Source organism: Gobio gobio (assembly GCF_949357685.1).
Source record: "Gobio gobio genome assembly, chromosome: 2".
Classification (NCBI taxonomy): Eukaryota; Metazoa; Chordata; class Actinopteri; order Cypriniformes; family Gobionidae; genus Gobio; species Gobio gobio.
Genome location: NC_137098.1, coordinates 55279622 through 55291805, shown reverse-complemented (window position 1 = coordinate 55291805; position 12184 = coordinate 55279622). Strand labels below are relative to the sequence as shown.

At 36.2% G+C, this 12184-nt stretch overlaps 1 protein-coding gene across 1 annotated transcript in view; it reads right to left on the bottom strand.

Moving 5' to 3' along the window:
• Positions 1-10668, bottom strand: part of cemip (cell migration inducing hyaluronidase 1) — a gene marked incomplete at its 5' end in the record, with an annotated part of 78934 nt that extends 68266 nt beyond the window's left edge. Inside the window, 5 exon segments of the mRNA XM_079803938.1 lie at positions 2994-3173; positions 3556-3792; positions 4826-4964; positions 6651-6788; positions 10614-10668. Of these exon segments, the coding sequence (XP_079660064.1) occupies positions 2994-3173; positions 3556-3792; positions 4826-4964; positions 6651-6788; positions 10614-10668 (749 nt within the window).
• Between the last annotated feature and the right edge of the window lie 1516 nt (positions 10669-12184).

The following is a 12184-nucleotide window of genomic DNA, read 5'->3' as shown; positions in this document are numbered from 1 at the left end:
AGTGGGCAAACCCTACAGATTAAGAATGGGATGTCATTAATAAAAGTAAAGGCAGGCGTCCCAAAACTTTTGGCAATATAGTGTATATATAATAATAAACTAATCATGAGAACTAAGGCCAGAATAAGTTATACAAGTCCAAACTGAACATACTTAACATGTTTTCTTGCATTGTTATGGCAGTGCTCACACCTATTCAGAGACTGTCTGTCTGCTTGCAGCACATTAAACTAATCATTGGAATGGAAGTTTGTCATATAAGTGGCATTTTTTTGAAAGATTCTCAGAGCTCTGTAGGAAGGCACTTAGTAGCAAATAAACCTGCTTTGTGCCAATGGACATTTTCACTGGCCTCCATCATTTTCACATCTAATGAAGCAAGCATGCAATTATAATGAATTTCGAGTTTAGAGACTGGAGAGTGAAAAGAAAATACATGAAACTTGCCTGCATTTATATAAAGGCATCTAGATTTGAGTGGGAAATATAAGTCATATCGTGAGATTATTTAAATGTGAGTGATTGTAACGTTCAGTAGCAACTAGAAAAAAAGTGTTTCACAGGCATCACATGTAGTGACATTTCTGGATTTATAGCTGGTGTTTCATTAAACATTTTAATTACCCAAAAGTTGTTATCTGTCACAGCTATGCTGAAATTATTCTCACAGCACAGCTTCACTCATGTAAACAACTATTTTATTTTTACCATTCCACAGAAGAAGAAAAAAATATTGCTCAGAGGTTGCAGTTTCATAGATTATGAGACATTGTGGAGTTCTCGGTTTCATTTAAATATCAGCTTTGTTTACCCTACAATTCCATAGAAGAAAGACAAATTTAACGAGACAATTGTTGACATTCAGAAAGATATACAGCTATATATTAAAGGGATTTTTGTGGATTTGTTCATCCCTAATTCATAACGATTTGCAGCCCATTTGCAGCGTTATAGGATTCGTTCTAGTAATTTCCTAGCAATGACTTCATAAATTCATGCAATCGATATTCCATAAAGTGAAAAAGCTGCCCAAACGCTGTTCGCTGACCATCCTGCAGAATTCAGTTCCAACTCTAATCAAACACACCTGAACCAGCCAATCTTGCACCGCATCCCAAATTCATTATTATCCACCCTAAACAGTATTAGTTAGATGCCCGTATTGAATACATTACTCTGGTATAGATTTGCATGGTGTGCCATTGATGCATGTAGGCTAAAAAAAAACCCACAACCCTTTGTGCGATTGAAAAATTACAGAAAAAAAGAATCTGCATTATTTCAAAGTGACTTTCTCTTTTGCTATTTTTTTATTTATTAAAGAGGACCTATATTGTGCCTTTTTACATTTTCAACTTTCTTTTCATGCTGCTTGAGCATGAAAAAGGTTTGCAAAGTACCAAAGCAAAATAATCACTCCAAAGGGTGTTATTTCCTATATCACAGTTTTCTTCCGGGAATGTACACGTCATAGTGTTCATCATTTAAATAATTTCATACTCAAAATAAAGGGGGGAGGCCTGGTTGAGTTGCATTAGTAGTGTGTTGAAACTCGTGGTTATGGTGAGGCGTGTGACATTTCTGAAACATGCTGGAAGCGGCTGACCAATCACAACATACTCATCCAGCCGACCAATCAGAGCACATTGCACTTTTAGGAAGGAGGGACTTCATAGAGACTGGAACTAAACAGAGCATTACTGACAGCTTGGGAAGAAAGGTGCTGCAACAATGCAACATATGTGAAAAGCAATGTTTTTGGAACATTCAAACATGAAGACCTATTGAAGACTTTGTAAAAGGGCATAATATGACCTCTTTAAAACCTTTTATATTCCAGACTATAAAGCACTTTAAGTTGCTTTTTACCAGTAAAAGGTGCTATACCAGTAAAATTTGTTATTATTATTATTTTGGAGTGTCTATTTACACCAAGTGCAAATAGTGTGCCTTGTTGGTAAGTGCTATTTGCACTAGCTCCGCCTAACAATGCCTGGTTGGGCCAAACATGATTTTAAAAAAGATGCACATTTTTCAACGTCTTCAGTGGCATAGTCAGTAAAGTGTAAGCCGTAAGGCTGACGCAATCGACCGGGGTTCAAATCCACCTTTTGCCAAGCTCGCTCTTCTCCCTTTTCCCATCACATATCACATCTGAAAGGCATTTACTTTCAATAAAAATTAAAAAAAAATTCTAAAAATGGAAATAAAGTGCCTAACGAAATATTTAATAATAATAAAAGCATTTATTGGGTATAGGATTAGGGGCTTTTATTGTCCCATTAAGGCTGCATCCATTTAATACTTTTAATAAATACATAATCATTTACACTCTATGTTATTATTGCATCCTGTTAATGTACAACAATACTGAGGTGCAAATAGTATGTATCTGTCAAAAAAGTATAAATAGAATCTAATTATTATTTACACATATTTCAAAGAACTGTTCCTTTTACATGGTGCAAATAGAATACATCACTTTTTCACTTAGTATGCTTTTTCATTTAGTAAATAGCATCTACAGCTATTTGCACAGTGTAAATATCATCTATCGCTAAGAAAATGTTATTTTCACTTGGTGTAAATAGAATCTAGTTGCTATTAACACGGTGTAAATAGCATCTATTAGTGCCTTATAATTTACACATCCTCAAGGCATATTTTTTTCATTTTCATCTAACGCTCCATAAAAGTTTTCTCTAGTTTGCTATTAGAATTGGAACTAAACTCTGTGTGCAGCAAGGTAGAACCTGAAGGACCAGGGTTTGCCACTGATTTAGATGCTATTTCAAGAAACATATTTCACTGGTCTCAGACTAGCAGCGATGCAAAGAGAAAAATGTGAATGCAGTCAGGCTGATTGACACATGCATACTCGACTAAATCAGACTACCCAATATTCAGTGTCCAATTCTCAACTAATGCTGAAGAAAACTCTAGACTTGTCATGGATAAGCAGGTATTGGTAAGTTGGAAATGCATCAAATTACCGGAAACCAAGTCGATGGAAATGCCGGCTACCCAGCTTAGTGAGAGCCTTTTTAGCCAGATCCTCCAGGTTGTTGGATCCTTCATCATTAACCACCATGGCCAAGATCTGCCCAGTTTCCACCTCGTCTACATACTGGGCCAGCCGTCTGCTCTCGTCCTTGCTCCTATATGTGTCAAACCTACACACACACATACACATACAAATGTAAAAGTGGGTCACAGAGATTAATCATAGAGCAGTCAAGGAACATTACAGAAGCCAGTAAGCATACTGAGTATGAATGATTGTTTTGAAGTCTATGATTCAATAACAGACGCTCGTTTCTGCAATGAAAAATAGTTGCTGATCAATTGCCTGCAGCGATGCCAACTTGGATGCACTGTTTGTTTTGACAGTCGATTTGTAATTACTGTTTTAATTCCAACCACACATTAAAACCATCAGTTAGTTGGTTTTACACGATGTACTGAAGTAACAACTTCTAATCCATCAAGAAGCAAAACCGCGTTAAATAAATATACTCTTTAAAAGCAGAAAATGTGGAGTCATGTCTCACTGACCTATCAGAGTGAAGCACCTCTCCAGTCTTGGGGTTGATGACGTGAATGATGATGCCTCTGTTGCCCCAGCTCCTCTCGAAATGGTAACTGTTCTCATTACCCTGCCCAGGATGAAGCGTTTTGTTCAGGAACGTCCATGACAGCTTCTTTCCTGCGTGAATCTCCAAGGTTCCTCCAGTCCCAACGCCAATGTACTTTCGCCCAAAATAACTGTGTTCAACCTCGCTGTCATCAGACCTTTTTGAAAACAACAAGAAGAAGGAAAAATACAACTAATCAAATTTAAACGCATTCTCAATTCAATTCTAAATGGCGCACAACCCTGTATGGGACACATACAGGGTTGTGTGCCATTTAGAGTTGAATTGAGAATGCCTTTAAATTCCAATTCAGTCCCAGTTGCGATTCGGATTTGTAATTTGGAGTAGAACCAAAGTGTATTGAAATGTAAAGAAATTTATGGAAAAGTAAAGTTTATCCGAAGGTTTACAAAGATTTTATAGGCTAGATTATCTTAAACGCCTTTATGTTCAAAGCTCTGTAGTTTTTATTTTGGGGGCAAAATATATAATGCAATGCAATACAATGATGATTGAGAGATGCATTCCTCAGAAGCCTGATGTATTATATTTGTGTGATTTTTCAAAATATGTGGACTATCAAGTAAACCTGAATTACCCTGTTGAAAAAAACAGCATATGCTGGTTAGGTATGTTTTGAAATATGGCAGCTGGTTTGTGGTGTTTTTTAGTTGGTCATGAGCTGGTTTAAGCTGGTCCTGACCTGGAGCTAGTTTCTTAGGACCAGTTTGGGACCAGCACATGACCAGTTTAAACCAGCTCAAACCAGCTGCCATGCTTCAAAACATACCTAACCAGCATACGCTGTTTTTTTTCAACAGGGTACTTCAGTCCAGTAAGTGTTCATCTTGAAATACTACTTATTTAATATTAAAGATTTCACAGCAAAAATACATGTGTACCACATCCTAAATCTGGGATTTTTTACAAGCTATCAATCAGACGACAGAAGGCATGTAGTTGATTGTGTGCAACAGGTTTTGATCACGTTGATAATTAGAGGCCTTTTGTGTCTCAATTATGATCCAATAGGCTTTATGGGGTTAAAATTACAGACTCAAAACGGATCTTACACATTCCTATCCGTCAAATGCTCCTCCAAAACTTTCTTTACCCTTTAAGTGCCCTTATGAAGGCTGCAGGTGTGTTTCGGAAAGACTGATGATTTTTCAAAGCTTGTATTCATATACCTGCCAAAGAGAGAGATGGTGAGGTTGCCTTTGTAAGGGCATTCTGGACTGCCAATGTGAAGTTCGCCCTTGTTCCCGATGAGGATGTGCTTAGCCCGCAGAAAAATGGGTCGATTGGAATCGGCTATCACAAGCTTCCCTAAAAAGAACAAAAGAATCAAGCCAATCCTGAGCTCTCACCACTGATTTTCAACCAATGAGCACGCAGGATGTTTTCCAACTCCAATTCTAGTTCTAAAAGTAAACAAACATGGCATTGAAATGTTTTTCTTACTCCGTATGTTTGACTTGTTTTCCAGTACAAACCCAGCTGACAGGGAACATTCTCAGAACTTAAACTAACTTAAACTTCTGGCAAGGTTCTCTCAAATCAAAGTCTTTATTAATGTTCTTAAAATGTTAGCACAAAAACATTATTTATAGATCATTCATGGGACGTTTTTACCTGAAACATTTAGTTGGATATTTCCTAACGTTTATGTTAAATGTAACATTCCCATAATGTTTGCAAAAGAATCACTTTTTTGAATGTTTGAATGACTAAGAAAAACGTTTTTAAAACATTTAAAAAACTTAATGGGAACAGTAGCAAATACTCTTTTGTTATACATTTACCTGAGACAAAATTACATGAAGTTTTGTTTTCTAAAAAATTGTATCAAAATTGCGAGAGTTTAACTTAACACTAAAAATTGTGAATATTATTTCACCAAGTACAACATGTTCCTAGTTCAACATCTATGTTGATCCTGGAACAACATTCCAAACAACCAATCAGATTTAAGAGACAAGTTTACAATTAATGTCAAGTTTAGGCTTACAAGTTCTACAAGTTAGTCAAAATGTACCCCAATAAATACAATAGAACGTGATAAATTATAGTAATGGTGGTAATGAGTAGTTTTAAGTTGGTGTAAGAGGATTTGCCCTCTTTTCATCAGTCTTTATAGTGGCTGTTTTAGATCATGTTTGACTTTCTCTGTAGCGTTTTAGTATATTCTCAATAGAATTCAAATGGGATGCACATTTAATCATATTTGAGATGTGATAGGAGAGGCTTGCGCAAATGTCACACTTTCGGAGTGCGCTAGTGAACGGCCTGCGGTGATTTGCACGCAACTCATGCAAAATTAAACAATTGAGCTTCAGTCACAGTCATTATGAGCAGATTTTTGATCCGTTCAGTTCGAACTGCTTATTAATGCTCTGAACGCGCAATGTATACTAATAATTGATTAATAGCCTGATTCGAAGTGCTGGCACGCTAAAGATTATAATATAGAAGTGCGTACTGGCCCACTTCGAGGACTGGGGATAGAGCTTGGACAACATTTTTGGACAGAAATGTTGTTCCAGAATCAAAAAAATATGTCTTACTTGGCAAAATCACTGTGACCAGAAAAATATCTGCCTGTGGGGTACGAAAAATAGACTTGTTGAATTAAGTTTATTTGTCTGACCTCATTGATAGATATTTGTTCTTGTTTAAAAAGCACTTCATTTTGATAATTATTCAAATGATTTATTTATAAGGCTTTGTATCTTGTCAAGTAAATGTATCCTGATTTAAGAATGTGTAGATATTTTACTGAACAACAAGACAAAAATACTTTTTGCAGTGAATGTTTGCTGGCAAGGAATGTGATGGAATTCCCCTATCAAACACCAGAATATTTCACGCTCAGGGCGATACCTCTGAAATGTGTTTTGATTTAAGCCTGTCACAGCTCGTGTCAAGTTTTGCCTTCATCATCAAGGATGTAAATCTTTTTGGCACTTTAATGCTGCGGAGATGTTTGAAAGAGGTTTTATTAGGAAGCCCTACCTCCGTTGAGGATCTCGATGGAATGGACGGTCGCAGAGGAGGTGAGGACGACTTTGCGGCCGTAACCGATGGTGACTCTGTGGGCTTCATTGTGACCGGGGGTCCAGGCTTGTAGACCAGATAGCTTATCTGGACAAACTGGAAAATACATAGACATTTAATTGTAAATAAGCTAAGTCACAATATGGTTGCACAATAGTACATTTTAGACATTCTACTAACTGACTTTGCAACTACATATCAACTGACTCTCATTTGAGATTGCTTGTGTAACCCCTCCTGTTCGAACCGCCCCCCTCCAAGCGGGAATCGAACCCGGGTCTGCCGGCTTGAGGGTAGGACGCTCTAACAAGGAGGCTAAAGAATGCAACCTCTAGCGTAAGTCGTCACAGCGAGTACTAGCTGGCCTCCGTTACACTTGCAAAGTTACTTAAAGTCAGTAGAATGTCTGTTGGGGGAGCATCAAAATAAAGAGTTAGCAGATATTAAGAAGACAATCCTCAGGTTCAGAAAAATGCGTAAAATCCATTTTCATTAAAAACTCTAAAGGGCTCTATATATAATGAGATTTTTTTCAAAAGCTTAGAAAAAAGGGCCACAAAATATGTGATGTGGCAAGGAAACAAACTTTAAATGATAAAAGATGTCAACAGATATGACCTATGTATCTCAGATGTCTAGACTAAAAATTGACCATGGTATCCCTTAATCTGCTTTACTCAGTTGATAAAAGAAAGTCAGCGATTGAGCCACAGGCAGTGTGGCTGACTGCAGTTATACTTTTAAGTGCCATCCCATATTAAAAGGGTCTCGTTCTTCCCTTTAATGCTGTATAAACCTCTGAAAAGCCACGCACTTGATTTGAATACGCACAGCACATCTCGAGAACCGGAGCAGCTGAGAACTTTCATCATGAGCATTTCCATATCTCTGCTTTGAAATGAGAGTAAAGGGCTTCACTGAGCTTTCTAATGCATTTCCTTCTGCGATACAAAAAGTCATGCAACAAAAATAATGACAGTAATAATCACCCAGAGGAAAGGTTTATTGCTCTTTCACAGCACAGGAGACTTTAGGGTATCAGTTATAGGCTCATTTAGGCTCATTTTCTCCAGACATTCAGCAGAAATAAAAATAGACACAATTTGTTGGCAACTGCTGAGCATAGAGTTTATTCTCAAAATAATAATAAAGGATATAAATAAATACACTTACATTGAATTTACAAATAAAATAAAATTACTTTTAGCTTTAATTAATTTAAAATTAAATTATTTTAAATTGTTGTTGAACTAACAACAATATTAAACATTTTTGTAATTGAAATAAGGCTTAAATAAAATAAAACGCAAATATTAAATAAAACTTAGAAACAAAAGTGTATACAAAAATAAATGTATATTGGTACCGACATCGGCTATTGGCCAAAATATCAGCAAAAAACTAATAATGTGCATATTTGCCAAATTAATATTAGAAAAGCTGTGATTAATAATTTTGATCACCAAAATGACATATTTAAATGTTTTTTTCCTGTGAAAAAAATTCTTCATGCCTTAAAATGGCTTGATTGTAACTCTACACCCTTGCTTCATAATTGTTTTTATATGTGCACCATGAACATGCAAATTAGCCCCGCCTCCACTCACTCACACCAACTTTTACTCAAGTTACTGTAGTAAATGGTATCGCATTACAAAATCGGACATTACGGTAGGGATGCACGTTATTCGTTTTTTGCCGATATTTTGGCCAATAGCCGATGCCGATACCAATATACATTTATTTTTTTCCTTTGTTTGGAAACAACACCAAGAAAAATAAATAAATTAAGCTCACAAAATAACAATAATAAAGTCAGTCACATTTCAAATTTACTCTGTGGATTTATTTTCATCATCCATTTGATAAAATTGAATTATAATAAACTATATATAAAATAATTTAATTTACAACTCTCATGCTTGTGATTTATGACATAAATGCACATGTGAATTATTGCAGAAGTGAGTTATTGCAGGCGCATATCAACACGGTATCATATCGGCAAGGCATATCGGCATAATTTTTTAATATCAATGACGATTATTATATTTTAAGCCTTTATCGTCTGATTCCGATGTCTTTTCTTGAGACTCCCCTGCTTCGCAGCATAGTAATGATGATATGCTAAAGCCTGGCCGCACGTGGACGTGATTGGTAATGGTAGTTTGTTATGTCTTTGGTTCACTGCAATTTTAAGGAGAAAATACTCAGCAATGCTGTTGACTTATGAATTAGCACATGGTTAAAGCATAATAAAAAAGCACCACATAGACATATAAACAAACATGATTTTCACCACAGGGGATCTTTAAAAACTAATACAAATGACACATTCTCTAATAAACCGAAAAACACACAATGCTCAAATACTCCACTACGTTTTGGTATTAGATAATTTGAAAGTACTTTTATTCAACATTTCTCTTACTTTGTTGAACATCTTGGATAGATTTCTTTGAGCAAACTTGTCACAATGCCTTATAATGTTGTTTTCATAGGCAGCTTATAGTTTAAGAACCGCGCACCTCAAAAATATAAGAAACAATGTGGATACACAAATAAAAGCCCGTTTTGCAAAGTATGAACTTTTCTCTTTTATATAAAACAAAAAAGATAGCTAGCTAAAGGGACAGGCAATGAAAGAACAACAAAGGAACTATTAGATAAAGCGTGCCTTTAATAAATGACTCTATTCATCCTGGGCTCAGCTCTCAGAGAAGGAGAAAATCAAAGAAAACACAGCCACATGTCATTTCAAACAAGCGCTTTTATGTGACCACTAACTATCTGTCCTGCAGTGATACATTAATCTCACCGCCCGCCTTTACCATATACAGAACACATGCACAAAACAAAATTGCGAAAAGCCATCGCGCTTTGTGTCGTCAACAAAAAGCTGTTCAAATGCAGATTTTCCCAGAGGAATCCACTCGAGGTAGATGAGAGCATTGCTGGAAATACCACAAAAAACCCAAAAGAACGATCCCACTCTAAATGCACAAAAAAACCGTGCTTTTTTTGCACAGATTTGGGCAGTTGTATGGAATCATGCTAGCATTATTATACTGTAGAATATATTCATCTGACTTTTAATGTAGAAGGCCGTGCCACTTTTTTATAATTGCAAATCATGTTTGCAACTGCAAGGTCTTAAAGCAGCTTTGGTTTGTTGAATTACAGTGAAGCTGTGTAAAGTTGAAAAGAGCAGAAATGCACTACATTTGCAGGCTTGTAAAGATATGGATTGTACTGTTGAGTCTTGGCTGAAAACTAAGTTAAGTTTGCTGGATTAGAATGAAACACAGTGCAAAAAGTCTCAAAGGGCTTCTGTGGGTTTGGAAAACTAAATCCAAGAGCCTTCTTCTGAAACAAGACTCTTAGTCATGCGGTCTCTCTCTCTCTGTCGGACGGACGGATTAAGTCGGTATTTGGATGGCTACATGCTAATGTCTGATACTGTACATCAGGCAATGTCACAATTCAGCCTGTAAAGTGAAGTTAAAGGGACAACAGAAAACAGAAGGATGATGGTTAGAAAGGGCAATTAAAAATATTCGGGGAGTGAAATTATACAAGAAATGGGTTAGGAAAACCTGAGGATTTCAAAGTATACTTTATGCTTATTTTTATTACCTTTTTATTTTATATACTATATGCTTTCAAAGTACATTGATTTTAAAAGATAAAAAGCTTTAAAAGATAAAAAATAATCCATATTATTTTTTTTTAAATTTAATTTAATTTAATTTAATTTAGTCTGCAGAATTTCAATTGGGGGAGCTTCAAAATAAAGTCTTAGCAGATATTATATTTTTCTTTATTTTCTTTTATTTCTTTATTTTTTATTTTATTATATTTTATTCAAAAAGTCCCACCATTAAAGCACTTTGCAACAAAACATGAAAGACAGAAACTCACCAGCCTGAGCAATATGAAGAACAGCTACTACAATAAAAGCAACACAGATCTTCATTTTCAGTATTGTTGGTTTGGTCCAGAGTTTAAAGGCACCTCACCTACAACACAAAACACAAAAAGCAAATAATTACTAAAGACAAAGTGTGTTATTTTTGTGCAATCAATCCCACCAAACATAATTGCAAAAATAACTTTGAAAGTTTCCGCCATTTTACAGGGTGAATCAACCTACAAATATCTCACTAGTTGTCTATGCATATTTAGCTGTGATCGGAGTTTTTTCACACACATCACCTTAAACATGATCAAATTATTCTGGGCACGCATGGCACTATGACCAGTTGAAGGAAAACATGTCATTGAGCGTGTGCGACGTTGCCATAGAAACCGACAAGCGATTTTGCCAGTTTGCTAGAATCTGAAAGCGGAGGACCCCAGTTTTGCATTCCTTTGAAACTTGTGAGATCTGAAGGTTACGTGGTTATCTTCAAAGAGATTACAAGAGCACCAGCAATATGACTTGAACCTCCATAAAGGATCAAAGGCTCCAAGGGGCCGAGGGCTCAGCTACTGACTCGCTAATAATAGTATGCTTGTTTAAATGCAGTTACATAAAAAGTTACATAACCGATATAGACATACACAGGATCCTGTATCCTGGTTTCGGTATTGCAGACTTCAGCTATGCTTGACAGACCAATTATATGACAAGGAAGGAGACATGACAATGCTTCCTTTGACTAAACCATGTCAATTTCGAAAAGGTAAAATGTTTTCCTGAACGTAAAAGCTGTTTCTATGGCTGCAAAATCAGTCTAAATGAACTGTTTTCATCTCTTCTGCATTTGATATCCTGCACTGGAATTATCATGTCGTGGTGTTTATTAGCACTGCCAATCTGCCTGAGGCGTGATAGCTTCGTTGTCCCAAAGTAACAGTTGCATCATGACCTGTCCAGCGTGTCAAGCCTGCGCTGTTTGGCATCTGCTCTGTGTAACTTGAGAATTTATTGCTGTCTTAGTTATTTTGAGGGATAATGGTCTGCAATTGGCAACTTCTCATCATATTAACATCACAATCCTTTCCCATTGGGGACTGTGCAAAGGATTGTGGGAATATTCCAAAGATTGTTTGTCTGCAACATGCGGTAAATCATGCGAGCAGCGGGTTAAATCATGTTAGCAATGTATTAAACCATGCTAGAAACATGTGAACTCACGCTACCAACATGCTAATCTATCAAAATGTTAATCACATTAACAATGTGTTAAACCATGTTAGTCACACGTGCTAAATCATGCTAGCAATATGTCGAATCATGATAGCAAGCAACATGTTAAATCATGCAAGCAATGTGTCAAATCATGCTGCAACATGTTAGCAACATGTTAAATAATGCTATCAAAATGCTAACCATGCAAGCAAAATGTTCAACCACGCTGGCAATTGTGAATCATGCTATCAATGTGTTAAATCATGCTAGCAACATGTTAAAACATGCTAACAACATGTTAAATCATGTTACCAACATGGTAATCATGCTAGCAACATGTTACATCATACTAGCAAAG